General features: G+C 39.6%; 1 protein-coding gene across 2 annotated transcripts in view; it reads right to left on the reverse strand.

Moving 5' to 3' along the window:
- The window catches only part of nrg3b (neuregulin 3b), a 180,041-nt gene that overhangs the window by 87,727 nt on the left and 64,549 nt on the right, over nucleotides 1–27,765 (reverse strand). For both annotated transcript variants that reach the window (XM_034118875.1, XM_034118874.1), the window contains exon 2: nucleotides 3,875–4,010. In XM_034118875.1, coding sequence (XP_033974766.1) covers nucleotides 3,875–4,010 — 136 coding nt within the window. The remainder of the gene's footprint in view (nucleotides 1–3,874; nucleotides 4,011–27,765) is intronic.

The raw sequence follows: 27,765 nt of genomic DNA on the forward strand, positions 1-27,765 counted from the left end.
ATCCGTATAGTCCCTCACATACAACATTTAAGAACATGACATTTGGAATGACGTCAATGGAGGCAGCGATCGTTAAATCTTTCCTTTGCTATGCTGTAGAACAGACTTTAAAGATCTTCAGCTACTGTCAAGAGAACGCTGATCTGACATTGCCTTGAGGGATGATAGACCAACGCCAGTATCTCCACCGAAAACCTCGATCTAAATCATCTGCCATATATTTTTTCAAGTTACAACATTTTCCCTGTGAGTTATATCCAGAAATGTGTCTGGACAATATCAAGCTTTATCACCGAGCCCAGTATCACTAAAAGGACAGAAGAAAACAACATAGTATGAATATAGAAATGGCACAGCAGAAACCCTACAGCTATTTGCAGCTCATTGATTTAGTCTTTCTGTCCGTATGGGTGAATCCCCACGAAAAACCGTTGAAAGTCATTTTCATCCAGACCTCAAACAAACGGACTGTACGCTACTTGCTCAGCATGAAACGGCGAAAATAGGAAGTAAACAAAAGGCTGGTGAGTAGATTGTAACAATGAACAAGCCAGAAAGGATTGATTCAGGAGTTGGGTGAAAAAAACTCCCGAATCATGGACTTCAATTCCAATGATGGATAGAAAAAATAAGATTGTTGAAATTGTTTCTAATAATTACTCAGTAGTTAGAACGTGAAAATAGTCAATAAAAAGAATAATAATAAATAGCTTATCAATCGAAGAAGGTCGACTGTATTTCACATAATTAAATAAAACTGCTTTAACTATAGAGTACTGCGAGTATGTTTTGGGGGACTTGTTGCCCGCTATTGGGTAGAAATCTTTGAATGCAGCTTTAACGTAGACTGTTGGTTACATTTAATTGTTTTTAAATTACTTGTTGCCAGTAATCTTTGAAAATCCTACGGACATTTTGAGTTCCACTTGGCAGCGACAACGTGAAACAAGTCAGTACAAAATCAGCATTGCGGTCATTTAAATGATAATATATTTCAGACTTACTGCGTAGACTTCTCTCATAAAATAAAAATACCTTACCTTTCAAGAATGTACTAAACCTGTAATCATTCTTTACGCAACAGGTACTCGGCTCAAGAGAAACTGACAGACAGCACTTCTAGGTTAGGCCCCTCACTTACGGTACATGCACTCATTCAAATGTCGCTAATTATAGCCCAGAGTTGGGTTGGCTTTAAACTTTTTTTGTCTGAAGGTAGGAATGATTACACTGTATGGGTTCTTCCCATTTGTCAAAGAAACATTTTACACAATAAATTAAATTGAAAAGATTTGCTGAATCTTGTTTAATTGTGAGTATTTTAATGATCTCTTTCACGTGCCCTGAATCTTCCACAACTTCCTCAATATTTACTTTCCTTAGAAGCTTGACTGATGCGTCACTCATCTTACAGCTTCTTTTTTTCAGATGGAGATGTAGGCCCCTTTCATTTCAGGTAGGTGTACTAATGAGCTGTTTTTCCATTCAGCACAACTCTTCCCTCAGAGAAAAAATCATATCATGTATTTTTAAAGTGATGTATTTTTAAAAGGGATGTATCTGAGTGATTGCATAGTTAAAGTGGATCAGGCCGCGAGGGGCAACAGATATCCAGGAATATACAAAGAAAAAGGAAACTGACAGTCCAAGGAGGAACTGCCACTGAATATTAAACACCACATCCAGTGTGTGCACATGTTGTAAATATGTAATGTACACACAATCACATATACATTAGTAATATGGATGCTCTCCTAGCATACTGTTTGATGAGGTCGTTTTTGCACTCCTAATAAAAACACAATCCTGAGTAGTTTGATGGCTAATTGATAGCTAACAGAAAATGTTACTGACATTCTGGGTGTTTGCAGTTTATTTATTTATTTGGTTTGTTATTTTATCTTTTTCTTGAATATCATTTACCTCTGTTATGTATTTGTTAGTTTATTTGTTAGTTTATTTATCTGTTTATTTATCTGCTTATCAGTTTGTTTATGTATGTGTTTATTTATTTGTTGTTTTATGTTTTTGTTTTGTTTGTTAGTTTTTTCATAAAAAATTGTATTTCTTTAAGAAAAAAGAAATATATATATATGTGTGTAAATAATTTAGATTTTGGGAGAAGGGGTGGGATTAAATAAGTGTAAACTTCTTCCCACCCCTTTTCAGATGTGTATTTAAAGGTAGGGTAGGTAAGTTTGAGAAACCGGCTCGAGGTACACTTTTTGTTATATTCCATGGAATGCTCTTAACATCCCGATAGCAATGAATATCTTAAGTGCTTTGACAAAAAATCCATTAAAAAATGTCATCTGTGGAAGCCGTAGTACTGTAAAAAGCACGACCAATCATTTTAGCCGGCTCGGCTAAAATAACTGGATGGCCTACCTGCCTGTCAGCCTTCCATCTGTGCACAAACTTATCTCGTGCCCTCATTGGTCATGTGCGCGTTCGTGTGTGTTGGAGGAGGGGCTCTATAAGGAAGTGGCAGATTTTCTCCGGTTGTGTATTTTCAAATTCTAGCGATCTCGAGCCGGTTTCTCAAACTTACCTACCCTACCTTTAAGTAGAGTAATATTTTTGTAAATCAATTTGACACTGCTTATGTTTGTATTGTATAATAATTCTCATGTTACATTTTTGTATTATTGTTTTATACATTTGAAATAAATCTAATCAAATCAAATAAAAGATTCTGCTCAAATAAGATATGTAAGAACTGTTATACCACTTACTTTATGCTCTCTTAATAAATTCCTCCTTTTCTTTTCCTTCTCCCGTGAATCACTTTGTATTTGTTGTTTTGAGTGCTATATAAACAAAGTGTGCTTGCTCTACTAAGAAAACAATCAGCTGGGAGATAAAGGAATCTGCTTGCTAATGTAGATAGTAACATACCTTGACAAAGCCATTAAAAAGGATTGGATGTGTGTTTTCAATAAATTGATAACATTTATGTCATGCCTGCCACATTACTGTAGGTGTTGTGTCAAAGTCCTTTTAGGTTATATTTAGAGGTGTTAGTGTTGGGGTTATCTTTTTCATTCTGTTCACCGGGTGAACGACGGCTTGAGTGAAACTAAAGAAGAATTAATAAATCAGTTGCTTTTAAGTAAGATCAAAGAAGGATCTTGGAAGAATCATTCCACCTATCATTGAAATGCATCTCATGCCAGAGACTGCTATCATTATTAAAAGTTTAGTCAGATCAGATAAGACAGAGTTAGATCACATTTGCTCCCCATGGGGTTCTTCTTTTATCTGCAACAGACTTTTTCAACTGTGAACTCAGATTTTGTTGATTTAGAGAGAATCAGTTGCATCTACTGTGGGCAAAGCATCTGTATCTTTGGTGTAGGTCAGGTGCATTTCCACAACATTTCCCTCGTGTTTCATCAATCTAAAAACAAACTGTGAGGCTGGGGAAAAAAGTAGCTTGAATGAAAATGACCCCAAGGTTGGTGATTGAAGGGGAAGGGCAAAGAGAGGAAACGTCAATGCTGAGCGAGAAACCAAATGCGCCACACACACACACACACACACACACACACACACACACACACACACACACACACACACACACACACACACACACACACACACACACACACACACACACACACACACACACACACACACACACACACACACACACACACACACACACACACACACACACACACACACACACACACACACACACACCACACACACACACACACACACACACACACACACACACACACACACACACACACACACACACACACACACACACACACACACACACACACACACACACACACACACACACACACACACACACACACACACACACACACACACACACACACACACACACACACACACAAACCTGCAGTGTCTGTGAACCCCAGCCACGGTTTCAATGATGGAGCACTCTCCCTCGTTTAGACAAAAGGCCAGGTCCTTGTCTTCCACGCATGGCTTGAATACCTCCGAACGTAGACTGGGAAGAGTGGGGGCCACTGCTGTAGACAGAAAAAGACAGATGCAGATTTTAGTTACTAATATAACTGAAACAGTAAAAAAAAGAAAAGAAGGGTAATTTCTTTCATGTTTTCAACTTATATCCTATCTAATTCTCACAGGATCAGATCCTATTTCTTTCTTTTCTTTGATCCGCCTCTGCACATGGAGTGCCAATATGCATCTGAAAGTAGTTTTACCTCCACAGTGATTTATTTTGGACTTAAATGACAACCTCTGGTCAGATTGGAAGTGAAGACTTTATACGTTGTTTTACATTCTTTGGGCAAAAGGCAAAATAGCCCTAGGAAACAACATCCTTTTCTGACTTAATAAAATAAGCAGTTTTGGTTTTAAGGTTTCAGACTCTGCCCTGATGCAATAGGGAAAGTAATAGTGTCACACAAATTATTGAAAGCAATAACATGCTCTACTATTATTGTTTTCAGTTCTGCATGTGTTGCTTTTATCACACATATTTACCGCATAGTTTCTATTTTGCTGCTTGTTTCAAATAAAGCAGTCTAACCACAATTCCTTAGTGAATCTCCTGACCTGCTGCTTTCTGTAAACACAGTTTCAAAACAAAGAAATACATTAGAGCTGTAAGGAAGTGAGAGGATAATATGCTACACCACACGCAGAGAGATGGGCTCGGGGATGTAGCTTTAATTCTCCTCCTGTAGTCTGACCCTGAGCCGCTCTCACATAAAGAGCATGGCTGCCATGTACAAGCACTGCAATGCAGGGTTCTCCACCTTGTGAAATATGCACAGCTGTCAGGCATGTTGTCACTGTGACGTATACATACTGTGAGCTACTGTAGCATGTGCAACCACCATCTGTATGCAGATATTCACAAGTAGACACATGTTGGCATACACACAGACACACACACTTTAAATTATCACTCAGAAGCTCTTTCACTCCATCATGTAGTCAAGCATTGAAAATTGGATTGAGTAGTATTACGCTCAATACCTTGTAATCGGATCCTGCTTTCATCCATTTATATTTCGCACACAGAAACCAATATAATGCAAGCCATATTCTTCTGAATGTCATCACTTCCTAATTCTATCGTCTTTGTACGCGAGTCTGCCCAATCTGCTTTGCAGGACACACTCCTGCCAGCCAGTAACCCGTTTAACCCCACCCTCTTTCGACCAACCGCGCGTGTTTGAGAAATAAAAAGTCGGTAATCCGTTTGTTGTGCCCCAGTGTCCAGTTCAATCTATGTTTTGTTTACGGCCATTGATCGGTAAATCCGGGGGGCTCTTCATGTAAGGCCCGAGAGATGATGAGAGATTAGGGGAACACAAAAAGAGATATGTGGTGTTCCTGGGACTCTTCTCTTACAGAGCAAAAACTTTGGACGCCTACATTTAATCCACTTACTGTAGTGGTTCATATTTGATCTTCAGAAGCATGAGGAGTCTCTTTCTGTTGTATACCTATGTAGGGGATGTTTAAGATGTAAGAAAGGCAACGCATTCTCGCTCTCCGATTGCTAATTAGAATAATTTTTGGATCACTTCTGATACATCAGTCCCAAGAGTGTGCTGCATATAAAAGTAGGTTGTGAACCCAGGCTGACTCACACTTTCTCGGCTTAAAGGACACACAGCTTGTATTATTAATTCCAGAGATTCCCAGAGTGTAATGCTAAAAAGGTTATCTATTCCAAGATGCAACTTTAATAATAGAAAATAGAACACAAAGTCCCCCTGTGGTACCCATGTCACGGGTAATAATTACCAAGGCGCTTAAAGTCACTTGTATCTATTATGCAGACAGCTACAGTGAGCGCATGTAAGAAATAGCACCCTCTATGTTAGGTCAGTGGTTTAGGTACATGAGGCAGAGATTTTGTGACAAAAGAGGAAATAGATTTTGTGCCTAACCATTGATTCATTTACATTAGAAAAGCCAAGGTTAGTCAGATACCAAACATCCTTTTCAGTTCCTGCGTCACAAGTGGTCTTATCTCCTTAAACGCTTCGAAAACTGTATTTTTTCACCTGTCACCTTATCTTATTCTAAATATACAGTGAAGAGGGCTTTTGTTGATCCATTATTACTGTCTATCCCTTGCTGCAATCCTTTCATTTGTCTCTTGTTGTTGACAGAGCAGAGGGGGAGAATGTGAACTACACAAGGTCACAGTGGTTCCTATGACACAGCACTTTGGGAATCGGTGATGATGTATGACGTGTTCATATATTCCTTTCACCGGGGACAAAGCTCCGAGCCACATTACAGCAGCACCTATTGTATATCGGCTCTGTCTATTTTTCAGACAATGAATGTGCCAGTATCACACCGGAGAGTGGGAGGCTAACATGAGTGCTATTAAATCAAATATATTATGGCATGCTTTTAATGTGCAAAGGATTTCTAGAATAGCTGGTATTTGAAATCCCCACTTTCTTTTTTTTAATATTGCATATATAATCCATTTAACCTTTAAACATGTGAAAGTACACACAAACATTCTGGCACTCTCTACTTTAATAAAACATTATCAAATCTTTATGCTGGTATTCTGCACACAAAGGCTGTACCTTTCCTCGCCAGGTGCAAGGTCTTCAAACAAACACACATTTTGAACTGATTACATTTCAGAAAAAGACAGAAAAAAAAACTCTCTTCAGTTCTAAAGGATTACCTCCACTCTTTTAGCCCTGTTGGCCACATCACAGAACAAGCCGTCTCCAAGTATGTTTGGCCTTGAGCAATACAGGCTGTCAATTTCATATGGGTTCCTGCTTCATCACTGTGACAGGCAAAACATTTAAAAAAATCTGCAGCACAGCAAACACAACTCGGGCACTTTTGAACGAGAACCTGTCAAACAAGAAAAGCTCTCGAAAAGCTACGTTCTTTAAACATTCGGCTCTCAGAAGTAGAGCAAGTTAATAAAGCAATTAGTCTGCCTCCTGAAAGTGTCAGAGCAGAATGCTGATAATGTGTGTTTGTATGTTTTGATGTGATATTTTCTGGGTTGTCCTTTCTTGATTCTCCAGTGACTAACCCTAAAAAGATCAATGTGAATCCTGCAGTGGATCCAAGCAGGCGGACCAATTAAAGCTAGACAGGAAGCAGTGCTGAAAGCATTCCACATTTTATTAGAGCAAAATTAGTCTTCATCTTCATTATTGAGGTAATAGCTGATAAATAAATGATGTGTCTCTTGCTTTAGGTATTACTAAGACATAGTGTCATGAGGAGTTATGACGAACACACAAGCTCCCATAACATTCATTTATCAACCCTTTTTTAATGAACCATTTCACAGAATAAACCCTTGCATTGCATGCCTTTAGCAAACTTTATGACACTCTAACTCTTAGCTAGCCGTGAAAATAAAAACATGTTGAAAATGTGCTAATAAATGGCAGCTGCAGTGGGAGCATGATTCATCCTGCACTCTTTTAAATCATTTTCACGTCTCTCACCCTCCCAGCTGCACAAAGGCAATCCAGATTGCCAAATCCCTTGGTAACTTTCAAGGAATCTACTGGCTGGGGATCACAGATTCAGATGATGCTTGAGAGATCAGAGTTATCTGAGAGGAATACTGAGGCTAGAACTCCTTCCTAGTCACTACCGTTAAATAGCTTTCAATCAATATCTTCAAGAACTCAAACAGCTTAAACTAAATATGGGATTTACTTTTTTTCGGACTAAACCTTCTCTTCTAGTATAAAATAAATACACAAATGAAGTCACTTCTTTTGTATGATAACAATTAAAAACCCATGTTCTTCTCTAACTAACCCTAAAATACAGCCATCCAAAGTGCTCTATAAGTGGGCCAGCATCTTCACAGCACAGCATGGATCTGAAGATTCATATTTGGTTAACACTGAGACATTTTCAGTGTTGCATTTATACATGACCTCCTCTGTTAACTATACATTATTCTCAAACAAATCCATACAATCAAAACAAATCCATAAAAAAGAGCATACATTTTAACCAACACATATGCCTTAATGTATCCATAAAGTAGGCTGTAACTGTTTTTACGGCAGGTAGGATTATCACTTATTTATTACCTGTGATTATCCTAAAGGGAAAAAATGGTGAACGATTTGTTACTGTTATTTTAAACGGTATATGTAACCTCAGTTTACCATTCACGCGTTTACCTTTAGCCCTAAATATTGATCACTTTGAACTGACAATTATAGCACCACGGAAAACTGTTTAAAATTGGAAAACATTTTCCCTAGAAAGCTCTTATGTAATTGTCCTGTGGAGGCTTCCATACGAAATCCTGTGCTCTAAACTTATTGCAGACAGTGCATCATAAGCACAGACAACACAACTCCAGAGACAATTCCATTTACAACTGTAGCATTTTCCATCTATGGCTTCCTTCTAATGTGCTCATTAGTGTTCTTTGCTGAGTCTTATCCCTCCGGAGACTGTGGTCGGGAGAGCACTGCCTGTGTTTACTGCTGCACACATCAAAGAGGGCCTAGTAGGTAAAGGGGAAAGTCCTGAGAGAGCCTGCTGATTGCTTACCCATCATGCACCACTGTCTTTTGGGCAGAACCATATTCAGATGCATACAGTGTAGTAGGTAAGGACAGCATATTGGCCCTGAAGCAGCACTGCATCTGATAAGACATTGGAATTTACCGGACCTTATTGGAAGGAGGATAAATGCTCCATGCCCACCATGTTTCAAAACATACACTTAAATCAGTTTTAGAGCAAACTCCATCCTGCTCTCACTGTACGACAAATGTCCATATCATTTGGCTTTTTCATGCCAATTCAATTCAAGTTAAATTCAAGCATTATTTTAAAGCAAAACACAATGTTTGCCTCCTAAATGTGAGGTCAAAAGCAAACAATAGCGCTACCGATGCTAGTCATGTCTGATTGTTTGCTCACTGACCTTTTCAGGTCGGTGATTGAATTCAATATAGAAAATACACCAACATGCAAAACATGTATACTGAATACAAATATATCTGCTCTATGTAAATACACTGCTTTCAAAAGCAAATTCTGTTTTTGATTTGAAGCACTGTGAGACCCTAAGATCTCATATTTTCTTCTTTTAAACTCATGGAAGTCATTTATTCCACCTACGTCCAGACACATGGCAAAACATACTTTATGTTTGATCAGTGGCGAACCGTCAGGGCCTTCAAGGTATTCAGAGAATACCCTGGAACACTCAGATAAAACAAACACAAAATCTATTTAATTATATAAATAAAATGTAATAAAATGTATGTAAAATGAATAAATGAGAATCGTATCTGTGTTGTTGATCTGTAATATTACAGTGTTACGTTGATTTGTTTGTTCTTCTCGGTCCACGCACTACACATTTCAGTGGTTTTGTGTTAGAAAAAAAAGCAACCAATCAGATATTTTTCTGGGTCTCTGGGTAGAATATCCTTCAACCAAGGTATTCTATATCCTTGATAGAATACCCTGGCCGTTGCACTGAATGAGAGCGTACCTTTGGATTGACAGTTTGATCAACCAATCATATATTGATTTGTAGCTAATGGGGGGGGGGGGGGGGGGGCGCGGTGGCGGAGGGTGTGTGTGTGTCTACAGAAGGTCCAGTTGTGATAGACACGGTTCACCACTGTGTTTGATATACTGTTTGTTAAAGCTTCAGAAAGACAAACAGCACTTTGACCAGCATACAGATGAATATATAAACTGAAAAGAAAACATTGAACTACTGAGCATGTATGAAAGACCTTGAAAGATAAAGCTATAGAAAACAAATAACGGAGAATATAAAGACGTATTTAGCCATGAATATCCAATACCTAGAAAAAGCCATGGTCAATATGTGTAGACCTATAGTGGCATAGCTCTGTTGAGTCAGTCAAACACAAACATGCCCATATATACTGTTCAGCATTCTATGTCCTGCATAATCATCGATACGACAAGCCTTTGGAGATCTTCTGTCCCTGACATGACACAAACAAATAGTAGTTGACCCATGGGACTATTGGTTAAAAGACAGGCGCTGGCTGTAAGCAGGGTTAAAGAGCACACGGCCTTGGTCGCCATGACAGCCCAGTGATAGGTATCCGTTGGGACATTTGTCACGGCTACTCGTTCTTCACTCTCGTCCAACCTTAAAGCCCCGCGTTGTGACATATACTGTATATGTTGTACAGGGTAGTATACAAGGTTTGACCTATGGGTAAGCAGTTGCAGAGTAGTGTTGGCAATATTTTAAAACTTTCCAACCAGCCAGTCAGCCCAACAATCAGCAATTGCCAATATATTTACCACAAGTGTGATTGTGTGTGTGCTTTGCTCAGCGGCAGCTTTCACCTGCTCTTCTGGGGTCAGAGCATTAAATTAGGAATGTAAAATGACAAAAAATTCAATACAAAAAAACACAACTGATTGGCTGAGAACAATACAAATTGTAGGTGCAATTTTACTCATTATATTTTCATACATTCATCCAATTGCCCAAACGTATTGCAACCCTATTACATGTTTGCCAAGGGAAGAGGAATACACATAATTTGATTCTATTTTTCATTGCAGTTTTGAATTTAGGAGTACAAAGAACTGTTTTTCTTGGTAACCAAGACACCTTTGAGTCTAGTCATTATTTAACAGCACCATTATTGGACGAACTAAAAAAGGTCTTTGAATGTGTTCACAGTGACAGGCCCAAAGCAGTGGGTGAACAAATAGACCTCATAAGACATCAAACACACATTTAACCTTAAGCGAACAAAACACCCCTTAATGAAAAGTTGTACAAATCGACATTACCTAGGGACCTTTTGTCAGCTAAATCATACCGTACACACACAAGTACAGCCATCCTCTGCTGTTCCAAACCCCTCCTTCTCCCAAACAGATCATAAAGTGACCAGGACATTTCTCTCCACAACCCGCGCAGCATAGTGCATTTCTTTTTCAGCCAAGAGACCGCATTGGAAGTCTGAATCGCCTCTACTGCGATCTACAAGAAGACTTAGCTTTCTTGTTATCTAAAGAGGAATATACCTCTGTTGGAGGTCTGCACTTTAAGCAAAACAACCTGTATCGGATAGATGGGGCTGTGCAAACCTCAGGGAAGCGGGGATTCACCTAGGAGAGAGCATGTCGTTTTGGATGGAACGATTCCTTAAGAAAAGCACATAAATCATCAGTCTTTGCAGGGGGGCAAACATACCTTTAAGCTTTCTAAAGAACTTTGAAATCAAATTTGAATTAAACGTAATTTACATTATTGACTTCATTGCTTGATTACCCCTCTTTTGTATTTATTGTGTTTCTATTCTGCTTGACATTGGACCTATAGCTATTAAAGCAAGAAATGAAGAATATAAAAAGTACTCTATAGAAAACACAAGGAACACAGAGGGTTGCGTGAGATTGATTGAATTTCTCTGAAATGATGATTCATTCACGTCATTATTATCAGTGCAGAGAGCTATGGCTATGTGTTTTTCCGAAGGTGCCTTGAGGGCTTTCTGAAGATAATTTGCCTTTTCAATAGCACTTCTCTCTGACTCAGTCGTGGTCACAGAGTCACAATGCCAACTGACTTTAGATGTTGATCATAACAGTGGCACTGTGACACAAAGCAGCTGTGACTCCACTTTATGTTATGCATATCTTCTTCATGGCCATCACGGTCAAAAAGTAATCTGTCAAATGTTATTGACTTCCCGTTTAAGACTCCAATCCGTAATGAGGTCGAAAAGGATGCCAAACACAGAACAATATTATCAGATGCAATGTCTCTCTGCTAATTTATCTTTGCAACCCATATGCAGTAATATAAGACTAGACAGATAATTTATCCTGAATCATTGATTGCAATTTGTAGTGTAATTATTATAATATGCCACCAGGAGGGACACAATTATGTTACTGCTTGTGATCTCAGACATGAGAGAAAGACTGTTGTGCCTATAATTGCAATGTTTTTTTCAGCATTTCTTGAATTTGCGAGAGATATCTATGTTTTTTTGGATGACTGTTATTGAGATGTCACAGCGGTGTGTGTTACACATTACATTAGCTGAACCAATATGATGTCAGAGAAGCTATGAACATACAGTACATGCAGTCACTCGGGGGGAACCTCATAAAAGCTGTTAAGAATGGGATGAGAGCCTCTACCTCATTCAAAATGTACTTTGCTGCTTATCCCCATTACTTACAGAACAAATAACAGAATAACCAGCAGCTGGAGAAATACACTTGATCCTGTCAAATGCATATTTAATGAGGGAGGTCGCTTTAGTGCTCTAGCCACAGCAATGACATCACATTTAAATTTCCATTCCAGGACAGGAAACGCAAGAATTCAGACAGAAAATGTAATGCCTTGCTAGAGTTTTTATTTCATTTTATCTAGAATTTATTGAAGCTACCTGTGGTGTTGCTTGAGGAAAACCTAAGTAATTAATAATGTATCACTGTTTACAAACACGACCCCATGAAAGAGGCTGTGAAACTAATGAAAAACACACATTGCACGCACATCGATGTGCAGGAAGGCATGAAAGTACTGTAGCCCACATAGGCCGACAAAAATACATGCAGTGTGCGTGAGGTCTGATGTACAGTATTTAGGCATTTTGAAAAAACACATTTTATTAATTCTGAAAAAATATGGTTGATGTTTTGGCTGGGTTTTAGAGAAAGTATAATACAGCCTTGAACAGAATACATCTTGACTGATTGATATAAATGTCTACTATCTTACGCATTAAAAAACCTAAACATAATTACTTTAAGTTGTTCTCACAAAACTCTCATTTACAGATATGATTATGATCTGTAATCGGTGTGTGCATGGCTGTGAGTATGTGCACAGCGGGTGTCCGCACACATATTCTATTTATTTCCATGAAAGTCTTTTGTTCCTAACAATTTATTAACAATACTAAAACCATTTATCAAACATGGCATATTTGGCTTTGTCTGTTAATGTGCATCTAACTGTTACAACACACGTGTCTTGGCAGTGCTCGTCTCCATCTGCGTATTTTTAATTTTTATTTAAGACTATATTTAAAAAGATGGCATAAAAATGTAATCCTGGGGGTTCTAGAGGATTATGCTGTGCCAGCAGAATCTGGCAGAGTGACTGAGAGGTGCAGTCGGACGAGTACCTGATTACATCTTCACAGAGATGACAGTTGATGCTTCAAAATGTTTGTTTTTTCATGCTGATGAGCTGAGATGCAATGTTATCGTGGCTATGATCACCACACAGCTGTGTTCAAATACTTCACTTAAAAAAAAAGTGTTTTTTCATTTTTCCTATACGGCTATTCTCCATGCCCCTCTTCCCGACAAACCTATTTGAATTGGAAATGACACAAAAATACTGTTTTATGCAGCACTCGTCTCTGGATGCGGTTTTGCACATGCAAATAGATGAAATAGTTATAAAAGAGGGAAAGAAACAGCAGAGAAGTTGGGAGGCCTGATTTGCCTTCACCATATGCAGCAATAAAGATTGATAGGCAATTTTGCAAGTTATTGATGCTGGATTTTTTTCTTTTGTTCTGCCTCTGTCACTGTCTTTTTGTTTAATCCAACAAGAGGCAGGCAATTATTCACACCTGAGAGGACAACAGGAGAGGAAAGACAGTATGCAAAGTGTGGGCGCTTTGACAAGAAAGACAACCGAACGCCATTGGAGATCTTGTATTTTTTTAAAGGCGCAGCAGTCTCTCTTTTTCCTCCTCGGCCTTATCGCCATATGCCGATCTTTACCTGCCACTCACCATCTTCCTCAAGGGAACTCCTGCAGAAATGCAACATCAACATGCATCCCCAGGAGTGGAGCAATTCACCAACGTGGACCTGCGGCTTCTTGTCAGCACAGTTGATTAAAATTCCTGGGACCAAGAATGCAGGGTGTGATGTACGACGAGCAGGTGGTGTGGGTTTAATATGCATGAGTGGAGAGCTCCTGCATCTGCAGATTGGCAGTCACAGAGCTTTCCTGTCTGGTCCCTAGGCAGCTCTCTTGGCATATGGAGTTACTGAGGGCATACATGAGCATAGCAGGGGAGCCGGTCTTAGCATTCACTGATACAATTTACTCTTTTGTGACTCCTGAGATCAATAAGATGGTTTGCTAGCTCCTTTCGGTGGCTTTGGTCTGCCGAAAGGAGCCAAGATGAAGGTAGAGGAGAGCATTTTACTGCTGTATATTTGATTGATTTTATACAAACAGCAGGCAACATCAAAAGAGCGAAGGATTAGCGGAGCCAGTGTAAAAATTGACTGAGATGGGGTTTAGAACTTTAGGCTTACTGGAGGGAAGATGTGATTAGCCCCTGCACCATCTGAGCAGATGATTCTAGTGATATGAAAAACAAGAAAAGGTGGTCTTAGCTAGTTGTGCCTTGCACTGTGTTTGACACATAAACTGTGACTTGGAAAGTTTGTGGGCTGTGCTTTTCAGGCAGCTGCTTAGAGTCAGACTCACAGGGTTTGTGTGGGCGCATTGCAAAGTGGAATTTATCAGTCGTTTTTTTTTTTAATTTTCCCAATCCTGTTTGTTATTTTGGTGATTTATTGTGCGGCAGACAAGGGTAATCCAGCAGTTTGTTGTAAGGTTGATGTCAAATGTGTCCACTGTTTGTCCCATCTGCCGTCCAAATGCAGGTCAACAGGGGACTCAACAAGCCCCATCCATGTGCCGCTATCTTTTATATTACGTAATTTAGTGGAGCCGCACTCTGTTTGACCTTTAAAAATCCCTGAATCAGACAAACAGCTGTTTCAATTAGGAGTTAGCTAAAATGTTCAAATGAATACGATTTATCCATTTTTGAAGAGAATATTATTTTGTGGGATTCAGACTATTATAGACTGGCTGTTAACCATCTACCTCAAATGCTATCCAGCGACAACAAACCAAGCTGGATTATAAAGTGGATTATGTAGACAGTTGGGCACAGGGTAGCTGCAGTGACGGCACATTTTTTGTTTTAAGGGGAACACTGATGTGCGCCAGGTATATGGGATATACTGTATCCAGTGACTATACTGTATATTGAATTTGAATCCACATTAAGTACAACACCTGAACTTTTGAAAGGACATCCATTACATTCATCTGCAATTTACAAATTATCTAATATATCATATTCCAATTACTTGTATATAGACTCTCCTTGCACTGTTTCTATTTTATTTTATTTGTATTACTTGCACTATTTTAACTATTGTGTCTGTTTTATTATGTTGCACCGTTGGAGGAGCCTGTGACCTAAGATTTGCATTGATATATCTACACTGTATATGTACAAATGACAATAAAAGCCTAGAATCCTTTAACCTTCTTGGAGTCATTTAGAGTCAGATCTGTAAACACAATGAATGTGCTAATTGGATTACATTAATGATAACTAGCTTGGAAAAACACACCAGGGGACAAAAGTTAATCCCAATTCTAAATCCCTAAACGGCATGTCGTGGACAGAGCAAAGCCCTGTTGAGTTTAGCTTTCCTTTAAACAAGGCCCATTTCCTTGTCACCCCTTTACCGCTCAATACACCCATTCATATCTTGGAGGTGCCTCCGTCTCTCTCTCTCTCTCTTACTCACATACGCAGCAAATTCACCCTGGCATTATCACCCCAAAGCCTAACAAAATAACATAGGTGGAAACAGGCAGCTACACACTCCCCCAAACGCCCGCTGCTCTAGATGGAGTAGTTGGAACAGGATTACATGCCTTTCAGACTGCTCACTCACAGCATAAAGACACAGCTCTGATCCAATCATGGTGACACATGCAGAAACTGGCTTTGCCTCCCTTTGTGACAAGCTTTTCATCAGGAGTACTTGACAAAAAGACGAGACATGTGACAATCTGAAAGGGATTTACTAAATAACGACAAGCAGGAGGGGACAATGAGTTTGCGAGCGGTATTGAGGTTAAGTCGCAAGCTGTATTTGTACATATGGACCTACAGGCTTTACCCTGAAGCAAGCTGCCAACATATCCTGCGGGTTGTCTCCAAGTGCAGAGAAATGTTGAACTGGCGCTGACAATGCACTGGGACTGGCACCGTTGGCCCTGACGATGGATCAGTAAAATCCTGTTTAGCCCTCTCCTGGCCTTTAGGGAGAGTCTGCCCTCCAATTCGAGCCAAATCATGCCATGTTTAACACCGCACCACCTGCTATGTCCCTCTGCATGTGTGTGTTGGTGAGAAATAGAGAGATGAGTGTGTTGAGGTCTCAGCAGAGAAAAGTGTGGTCAATACAAATATACTTCAGCACATGCACAAGAGCTGAATAAAGACTACACTTATGACTTTTTCTTTATTTGCACCATATGTACAGTAAAGTAATGTTAATTGGATGGCTTCAGAATTTTGGATGGATTTGAATGCAGCATGAGGTGATTAACGGTGATGATGATCTGTCACATACTGTAAGAGCTATTAAAATCCCTGTAAAACATAACCCCCCCTCAAGAATGTTCTTCTCCTCTATGGCCTCCATCAAAGAACATATGAAAACATTAAACCTGACGGCCAAAGATGTTGTGCGTGAATGATGGTTGTGTTTTCAGAAAGTGGTTCTCTGCGGTGCATAGCATTTTCTAACAGACATATTAATCAAAGAAGTTTCGCTCAGAGCCATTTGGGGATGAATATACAATGGAGTCTCCCCATTCCTCCACACAACAACATTGCCTTCCCTTGATGTGTCACATTCAATGAATGCCACAGGCAAATATATTTTTACCGACTGGATGTTTGTCTCAAAATCACTGCAAAAGTACTTTCTCTTGAGGAAACAAAGGTAAATAATTCTGTTTTCATGGATGGTGTGAAATGCTGTTTTTAGTTTTTGCGTCGCTGTTGAATTTGGCACATTAGGGGCGGGAGATACTGTAGGTTGCTCAAAGCTTAGAGCAGAAAATTCCCAAGCTGAAGCACGAGATAAAGTGCTTTGAATAGCAAACAAACACTGTTTGCTTTAGTTGAAAGTGGCTGGGGATGAATCCATGAAGGGAATGATGGTGAATTGTTTCCTACATTTACAGTCAACTAATCCATGATTACGTAAAAGAAAACATTTTCCATCATAGAAAAGTTTAAAAAAGATTAGCTCTACGATGTGCTGCCATCATTTATCTATGTCATATTTTGAAATTGATCATGTAAAATCCACATTATTCAGGTTAAAACTCAGCCTGAAATTTGCAATCTCACATTGACAAATAGGAAGGCAGCAGAGCTTACAAATGCCGTATACATTAATCCAGTTATACCACAAGAGCAGCAGCATTACAGCCCTCAATGCAACATAAAGTGGCAGTTCACTGATCTTTCCCTAGTGCCTCCAGACCAAAAACACAACTATTGTCACAGAAAAAGTCCCATTCAGAAACAAAGCTCCCTTAAAGCTGTCAAAACTGATGTTGACTTTACTTGGTGGTTAATGTTTTCCACAGTCTGGCTCTGTGGCCTGCTGCCCTTAGACTTAGTTGTGGACTTTTTCTGTTTGCTGTTTTCGGTTTGTTTTCCTGGGCTGCCTTTGCCTCCTATACACATCTTCACACCTCCTCTGAATCAGTCTCATTAGTTTTCCCAGCAAAGCTCATTTCCTGTTCTGCAATGTATTCCCCCTGCAAAACAGCTCCCTGCCTCTTCTCCTGTTAATCACCTTCTTCCGCTCACCTGAGTTTCTCCACCCTTCTCATGAAGTTCTTTTTTTACCATTGCCTGCACCGAAACTTACATTTAAGTTGTTTCCTTTTGAAGCTCCTGTTGCCTGCAGTCTACTTCGTTTTGCTCCACCTGCTCCACTCTTCATGACAATGTGGCCTTTTTGACTTGACAGAATAACTGCACTGCTGTGACCCTCCAACAAGCCTGCAGTCTTTACGATGGGGTGTTTTTATAAGAAATTGGGAGATTCTGTCAGAACATCAGCTTGTCATGTTTACTTTCTTCCTTCCAATAGATGGAAAGGTCAAGTACGACCCTGCCATTTTCACATTGTGGGTATGGGTAAACTGGCAGCGACCACCAATCTGACACACTTTCAAAGATGCCACTGATGTTTTATTTACTGCATCACTGCCGGTGAACGGTATGGAGCATGAAATTGAACGTCAAAAACAAGTTGAAAGTAGTTGACGACACCCAAAAGAATAGTTTTCCCATGTCTTGGATGAGGGAAAATAGTACTATACCTCCATTTTGTGAAAGTAGAGATATTCAGTTCTAGACAGATCCATGTAAAAAAAAAAAAACATTGTCACAGAATGACATCTCCAGGCTCTTACGGATAAGTTATCAAGTGTTGTCAATCCTCGTACTTCACTGCTCCATATCTTGATGGAGGTAGTTTTTAGTGGCATTTTGACATTTGAAGAGTATAAAGGAGAGTAAACAGGGTTTACATTTGGTGAGCGTGACAGGGATTAGTGTCTTGTTTTGATATGACAAATGTCTGCTGATGGAGACAATGGATGCTTGAATCGCAAATCCTACGACCCATTGGCCACCAGCATGTGATAGAAATATTGGTTCTAGATGTCATGGAAGCTTAGTTGCTTGGGTTTATCGTGATCCTTATTTGAAAGAGTGTGTCACGTGTGTTGTATCGATAATATAATTGGTCTACAGTAGAAAGTCATAAGGGAGACAGTATGAGTGTAAGCTTGGGTTGGGTTTTATTAATCAACTTTCCTTTGAACATACTGCAATGGATAGCATACACACTTACATAAACAAGCTATACTGTGGAAAATACTCTTGAGTATGTAAACAAAAAACATAGTGCTCTCATTTGATGCTGTCCATGTTGCTCCCAAAGACATTCTCTTAGTGCCAACCAATGCTGCCAACTATAAGACAGAGGAGCTAGTGGAGGAACAAAGCCACTAACACATGTCACCACAAAGCATCAGAAACGGGTGATGGTACTGGTACACATAAATAACAAACTGGTCAAACTGACTGGACTGATAACACGGATGCATTATAACCAGGGGTGCACACAACTTTCTCAGTGAGGTACTCAGATGAGTACCTGGAGTCAGTGTGTGGTACTCCAACTTCTGACGATTGTCAACGGGGGGGGGGTGGTGGCGTCAGTGGAGTACAGCGCTTCGCGATTGTCAACGGGGGGGGGGGGGGGGGGGGGGGGGGTGGCGTCAGTGGAGTACAGCGCTTCGCGATTGTCAACGGGGGGGGGTTGGTGTGGTAGTAGAGTACAGAGCTTCGTGACCGCGGAGCGTGTGAACGTTGTGATCAGCTGTTTTAGCGCAGGGCTGCTGTACAGACCGACGTTAACAGCAGCCCTGTCTGTGCACACGGAGACCGACTCTCGTCCGGTGAACTAACCGCCTTCTGGAAAAGCTTCTTTGTGACACAAGTGACGGTACGCATTTCAGATTGTTGCCGCGCATTCGTACCTGCGTACCAGTTATGTGCACCCCTGATTATAACACAGAGAGCAGCGAAGAGGCTTGGGCTTTTCAGTGTGTATACAATGCTGGATTCTGTCAATCATAGGCCTCTGTGCCTCGTTCTTTGCAGTTGTGAACTCAGCATGATGCACACAATTGGCTATAAACATTTGCCAAAGTGTGGGAAAAAGCTTTGACATGCATCCGCATTCAATATACATCACAGAGCCTATTAAGTGCTCATTTGTGTTGACAGCAATAAGATGGTTCCAACCCAAACAACCTCAGATTCAGCCAATTAACAGGCTGGTATGGCAGGATGCTTTCAGTGCCCTTGAACTATTCAGGATTTATTTTTCTGACCAATTTATTTGTATCTGCTGGAACAGAAGTATTATCTGGCTTGCAGGAGCACATTTAAAAATAATATGTTTTGGCATATTTTGAATTCATGTACATATTTTTCTTATTTTCCTAACCACAGAAAAAAACATGTTGTGTATACAGGGTTTAAACTGTACTTCTCCCACTACATATTGTGTGCACAGTGTTATGGCATCGACATTTGTGCTCTGTGCTGTGTTACAGTTCACATAATAGTCATAATCATCATTTTGATGTTGACTGTACACATATTTAATGAAAGGACAGACGTCAGATTCCCATTATGGTTTACAACGAAGAACAGACATTAAGTGTAGCCTAGCAACTGAGACATTGTACTCTTCTTGACTGGGTTGAAACAACCTTTGTGTCAAATTAATCTCACTACATTACTATTGTCAGTATAATTACAATTATCTTCTGTGTTTAAAATGATAGCATCATTTTAAAAAATGTATAAAGTCATAATTTCATGAATGTAATTTACCCGAGTCTGGATTGACATATGAAAATATTATCTTTAGCAAAATAAATTCAGCCTTTACAATATTGGAACCAAGTCACAGAGCTAATAAAAGACTGTGAGGGTGCACCATGAGGAGCCCTACAGCAGATACTGTAAATGACATAAGATTACATTTATTAAGAAGGTGGCTGACCAATCAGTTAATTATTAATGTCTTCAGGCGTGAACGCAGATGCATCATCCTTATTACAGTAGATTACTAGATAATTAATGTAAGACCTGGAGATAAAGCATATGCCTGGCAGGAATTCTGCACATGGTGTGGAAGAAATGTCAGTATGACTTGTGCACAAAGGTGAAAATAGTTGTGAGTCATCGGTCCGCTGGCGGTAATTACATGCAGGCTAGCATCTTTCTCTGGTGTGAAGCAGCATCAGTTGTTGCCGCACACAAACTAAACTAAACATTATTATATTTTGCATTTCTGTATTTTCAGGTATTACTTAACACATACGGCTCATCAGTGGTTTTATTTATGTTTTTATGACACATTATGTGGCTAGATGCTTATTGCATGAATAGTTACCAGTTTATTTTTGGCCATGACATGTTCGCCACTTTCTTAACTTGTCCACTCTCAAAGTGTATTTTCAAGCTAGCTGCTACTGAAACTAAATGCCTCCCTGACAAGCTCACAGTCTACAGTCTGCAGAGTCACTCACACAATGCTCTCAGAGGATGCACATTACTTTGACCACCAACTGGTGTTGAAATACCCATGGCTAATGTATGTACACTGTTGAGCTGTAGAAATCTGCCTATGCAAACGGAAAGGTACGGCAACAGCAGTGAATCAACATAATGTTGTTTACATGTTGCTTATGGCTGTTGTTGTAATTCAACACATATCTGTCAGAGCTGCACGCTGTTTCTAAATCACAAAGAATACACCCTTCAGTAAGGCTGTGTGTAGCTTTAAGTGAACCAGAACCCTGTGCGTACACACACACACACACACAGCAGCCAGGCCCTCTGCAGCCATCAATTCACAGCAGTGAAGCCGACTGCAGCCTGCCCCTCTCCCTCTTCCCCTGTACCAGAATTAATTTCTCCCCAGAGCTGATAGGCTACGCTCTACTGCAGCCAATCCATATAATTAGGCCGTCAGCAATGTAAACCCCTGGCTCAGACTTCATGTCCATTTCAATATTAGCTCCAGACATGACAATGGCTTCATCAAATGTGAGCATTTCACACAGTCATTTGATAAATAGCTATTTCTTCGCCCTCGATGTGGCTTCTCACTACAAACAACTGGGTAATGTTTCCGTTCTGTTACACTAGTTCCTCTTTCAGTGCTAAAGGGCCTTATTTTCTTCTTCTATTGCATAGCAGGCTAGATGTGTCCTTCCTTTGGGTTTTGCATTTCCTTGCTCATTACTAATAAATAACTAGCAAGTGTTTTAATGGGCATCTAATACTGGCGGATGCAGAGACCAAGGTGTCCGCCCTCACTTCTTTTCTCCCTCCCCTTTCTCAGCCCTGTTACGCAACTGTTTTTCCTCCATGAGCCAATTATGTGAGGTTCTGACGGCTGATCTCACTCCATATGGCGACAGCTCTGTTAATCGCTACCTCCCAGAGAACTGCTGCATGACAGCCTGCGTGTCAAAATCACCATGAAAACGGTGAGGCGTGGAAAAGGGGAGGGCGGGCAATGAATTGGATGTGTGTCTGGGTATGTGCATGTGTGTGTTTTGGGGTGGGGGCGGACGGCTAGGAGAAAGAAAAAAATAAGCCTGAGAAAACAAAGTCAATGAGGCTTGAAGGAGGCTTCCCTCTCCTGTGTTTGGTGGAGGTAGTTACCACCAATCCGGGGGGACGAGCAAGAAACGACAGCCTCAAGGCGGCGGCTGGTTCGAACAACATAACGGCTGTAACAGGATTCTACGAGACTGGGTCTGGTTTTATTTGTTGACGAGGCAATCCTTGACAACACAGTCCTCCAATCCTCTGCCCACGGGTTGGAGTATTCATCAACTTGTCGTATGCATTTGCATTCCCCACAAGTCAAATTGGATCCTCTTGAATTGAAAAAGACCTCTGGGATGAGGTGTCAAGAGGGCATGTTGTACACAACAACCACAATACCTAGGTTCGAAGCTATTACAATCACAATGACTTGTTTTGTGCATTGACTGATTACCACTGAGGGAGAGGGAAATAGCCTGCATCAGCCTGAATCCCCTTGTAACACATATTTACTCAGAGAAATGTATGATAATAGCTATGGGATCCTCAGCGGACAAAAGGCACAGCGACGCATCCATCTGCTGGAAATACTCTATCTTTAGATCAGATGCAGAATGATGCCTAATCAAAGGTAAACATTCGGATTGGTTGCAGATTAACAGAAAGCCATTGAGTCACTGGTATAATGTAGCTGCTTCTAAAGGACATACAATGCACCTTTTTCAGATAGAAAAGGTAAATGTCTCATATAGGCTGTATTTAAAGAGATTACAAAATAAATACTCTGCACTTGCATTTGTCCAGAATAACTTTACTAAATCAAGAAATAATTATCCATAAGACCTATCACCTCATTATCATTATATCATGTTAGTGCAGATAACAGGAAGCTGATTGGTTGGTTGTTGGCTATGTTTAGGAGTTATGTGTTTCTTACCCACGTATACAAAAGCATGATTACTTTTCCTTCCAATCATCATTACTGTTTTGATAAGCCTAACCTTTAGAGGCAGGGGAAAAGACAAGCTTGATTACATCTCCTGGTACACAAGGGTAACATTTAAATTGCAGGTAATTTATGGAAGGAGTTCTTTTTACAATACTGGAAGATACTAAATATGCTTTAGGAATTAAACGTGACTTAAGCAGAGCTGAAGAATGTACATTTGGGCAACAGTCAGTGGATCAATATCACATGCATTAAGTTAGGTCCATTTAAATTATTGGTTTGTTTTAACCCACTGGTCTGTATTCCGGCATGTGAAAATTGTTAATTAAAATACAATAAATATAGTCCTGAAGCAATGCTAAGAGGCAAGAGAAGGCAAAATGAACAAATAGATTTTATTGTGCAGTTTAAGTATTTACGGCAGAGGATAAAACAAAGGAAATTGGTTAATGGCGGACAAAAACAGATGTAAAAAAAGGAAAAGTGTAATAAACACGAACAAGATCTAATTTTAAAAGACATGCCTTAAAATGGCAAAGCCTAGTTGTCAAATTATTTTTGAATACATTGTCGGTCTTAGCAATCATTTAAGTGTGCTTATTTTCCAAAAACATGCTTATTTATGATAACTATTGCCGATATTCATTATGGTTCTTGTGTTTTGAGTGCTATTAAATTGAAAACTGAATTATATAATGTAATTTCCTAATTGAACTTGTGTATTTATAGTTGCTGTTAAAAGGAGTGCATGCTGAACACATGGGACCTACCTTTCCCCGTTGCTTGAAGCACTTTCCATCTTTACGTTGTTTGAACATGAATAATCATGACATTCTTTCTGAACCATGTCCAACATAACCTTTCTGACTCCCTGAGTGAAGCCAGCTTGAAAAAGAAAAACCCAAGAGCTGCTCACTGATGTGAACATTTTGATTGCTAGGTAAGCAAAAAGTACATGATATTGTTTAGTCAGCAAGCACAGAGGGTTGAAGCCTGACTGAGTCACTATGGCTCATGTCAGAAGGCCTTAGACTTCGCTACCTCACACGACACACACGCCTAAGGTCAGTGTCACGGCTCTGCCAAGTGTTGACCTTTGATCAGTTAGTGGAGTGCTAAAAATGCCCAAAGGTCTCTCTGGGTGTATCTCACAGCAGGACAAGGAAGGGACAACGACAAGAGCCTTTTTACTATCCCATCAAGACTTTCCCACAACATACAGCAACTAAAGAAAAGCATAAATGTGCCAAATCTTTGAAAGTAGTGCACATCTTTTATGGAGAAAAAGTTTAAGAGTGAGCATAACCTTGTGTGTAACATACTGAAATTCGGAGAGCTATAATTTTGGCAACAGTCTTATCAGAAACTATGCATTTCAAAAACAATTGCTTTGATGTCTTTGAGCTACTGTGAATTGTACACAAGTAAAAATGATTCAAGATGCAAGATTATGGTGGCTTCAGTGGAGATAAACCGTTTTGGAAATTGTATTTTGCTTTAAAACAGATACGTTTCCGTCCCTGTGCTCCTGTGCTGTTGTGCTTCAACCACTTTGTTAGAAAAAAGCACTTGTCTCTACCATAGACTGTATGGTCTCTATACAAAGGAACTGCTGGCAGGAAACTGAGATGTATCTATTTCACCTCAGATGCTGTTTGAATTCCCATTGCACATAACAAGGTCAGCTGATATCCTGCCTTCAGCAACAAGCAGGGAGGTACAACATTGCTCCCCCATGGGCAGCTAAATAGGATTTTCACCAAAATGTCAAAGTCATTTTTTGCAATGATGTTTCTACTGGACTTCTATCTGAAGCCTTGTGTTTTTTTTTAAAAAGATTAACCTTTATTATGTCACTACAAAAAGCAGAAAATGCATGCATCTCCGGCTCTAATGAGCATTACAATATTTGGCAGAGGGCGCTGAATATCATGAACTGATTTATGTCAGGGGGGAAAAAAGGTCAACAACAATTATCAGGGAATAAAGCATAATTTCAATTAAATCTGAAAGAGCCTGGCTTGTATTAAGTACTACAGTTCAGCGTGCCAAGTAGTCAATACAATAACCAGACCTCCCTCATCTCTCATGCTTATTATTGTTTGAGGCTTCAAAGTGTTTCCGTGTTGGGCTTTTTCTGTGTACTGCTGCTGACTAGACAACATCAAGCCCAGCTCTCCTATCAGAAGCCTGTCTTGACCAATCAAAATGTGTCGTTGTTTACACTAAAGTGGTGAAGGAAGCAAAAGTCAGCAATTCCAGCTGTGAGAGTTATTTTTAGACTAGGGAAAAAAGAGCCGAAAGACGCATGTGATATTACATTTCCGACTGGCACAGAGAGTGAGGAGTGGCGGGGATGAGAAAAGGAGGGGGAGGAGGGATATTGATGCGCAAGAGAGGAGCAAGGAAGAGAAAAAATGGAGAGAGAAGAAGAGGAGATGAGAGTGAGAGAGAGGGAGAGACAGTCACACTTGGTTTGCCTCATCTCTGGGCGTATCATCTGGCTTGCAGGGGGAAAATTACTGTACCAGTCCCCCAAGGGCCAGAGTGACTTCCTTAACCACTTTAATAAACTGGAAGAGTGTGATTGCCCAGACAGTGCTGCTGTCAGCGTGTTAATTAGACACAGTGCTTTATCAGAGCTGGCCACTCATGAACCGACCAAGCATATTACCATAAATGGTTTACTATCACCCTCCACCGAAAAGCAAACTTAAAGCATATAATCCAAATCCTTTGTCATTTGGCTAAATTATGTTACTCGCTGCATGACAAAGTGTGAGAAACCGCGCAGTACATCCTGGTATAGCTCATCTCAGTTGTAACTTTATGAAACAATAAATAAACATGCATTATTCACATTTGTTTTGGAATTCAAATTAAGTGTACTCTCTGAAAAATCCCATATTTTTGCATTTCTCATTTCCAAACCAGCCCTCTTCCTCATTATCCGCAGGATCCCAATTACTCACTTTCCAACTCTGTTTACTGTGTGCTGCTGTTTTTTCGCCTACATCTTTTTTTTGTTCACCCCTTATCTGCTTATCAGCATATGTTGTATCCTCAAATTACCACCTTCCTATTTTAAAACTGTAATTTAGATTTGTATAAACTGTAAACCAGATCAGATGTTAATTATCACAGGTTTCATTCAAGTAAAGAGAGTGTAAGGTAACACACAAACAGAAAAAAAATCTATAGTGAATGAGAAAAAACGCTCATTATGAGTCTCCAAACTCTTTTATAAATATACATGGAATATGTCTAAAAATGAGTGGAAGCATCTCTGCATAATGCTTGCTTTAAGGTTAGATCTGTAAGATGCTAAGCCTTTAATTAATGTAAGCCTGTATATGTGCCTATAGGGAAACAGTATAATACTCTGGATAATATCAAATTAGATACAATAAAGAAGATTATTCAATGTAGTCAGCTCTATTTTATTTGTTTTCGTTATCAGTCCCAAAGAATCCCTAAGTTGTTTGGACATTTTTACACTTTTAGACATTTAACAAAACATCATACATGGATTCAGAGCTTGCAGCTATTTCCTATTGCAGCGGATATATACAGCCTAAGAAGATACAATGGGGGAGTGGGGGTGTTTATTCACCCTGAAGACAGTAGATATAATAATCACCTCAAGTTTTTCGCAAAAATGAAACTAGGCTATTGAATAATTCATGAGTGCTGAGTGTGTGACATCAACTCAGCATTTTGCTTGAGGAAACTGTGGGCAAGCCTGAGAGGGATACTATTGTTCCCCTTTCATCTCTGGTGTGTTACTCTGCACTTGCTATATTTAAAATTCACATTTTCATAATGAGAGGAGAAAAAAAGGGTTTCAATTCAAATCTGCATGTCACTGACATTGCAAGAAATGTACTTTAATGTTGTTTTGTAGTTTTATTTTCAAATATATCAGAGAACTCGCATTACAATTTATGGTCTCAATTTCTTTTAATTTTATGTACAGTTTTTACATTCTTTATTCATATTTTTTATATGGTAGTTTTATGTAGAGTCTGCCATTCATATTCCCTTGACAGGAACAGAAAAAATGATACATGCATGTTATTAAGCCTAATTTGATTATACTGATATAAAAACTATTACATCTGCAGTTTAGTGTTTGTTTTCTTCTAGTGACAACTATGGCTGCTTCACATAAGAATTGTTCCACTGGCAAAACAAGGGGTCATTTTATCGGAAAGACATACAGGACACACATGTATTTGTAACCACGGTAAGCACTAACGGAAATTGTTCAAACAGCATGATGCCGATCGTGCTGAAATGATGGCAGACTTCCTTATTCAAACTATTTTGGCTTCACTATAAACTGTTCATCGTTTATGTTGTATTTTTGATGAAGTAGTGGAGAAAACTCTGGGACATGTAGCATTAAATCTGCTGTTACCACAGTAACCACGGCTGTCGCCAAGTCAACCAGGACTCAAATTGGAACAGGTTTACAACTTAAGCAGAACACATTAGTGATGCTACAAATATTAATAAGACAAGTGACACTTTTGTGGCTTTTTGAAGCAGTCACTTAAGGGTACTAGCAGGTTTTCTGCTTACATATTAATGAATGTTTGTGGTTTTATAATTGCTCGACAAGATTAGAGGCTTTTGATTGCAACCTTTGGGCTTTTATGAGAAACAGTCCGCAAATTGTAGGATGGATGAGAGAAAACATACAGACATTTGCGGTGGTGAAAAATTGGCCTGGGAATTGAAAGGAGAAATGAATCCCACTGAAGAGGGGAGTGT

The sequence above is a fragment of the Trematomus bernacchii genome, unplaced genomic scaffold (assembly GCF_902827165.1).
Source record: "Trematomus bernacchii unplaced genomic scaffold, fTreBer1.1, whole genome shotgun sequence".
Classification (NCBI taxonomy): Eukaryota; Metazoa; Chordata; class Actinopteri; order Perciformes; family Nototheniidae; genus Trematomus; species Trematomus bernacchii.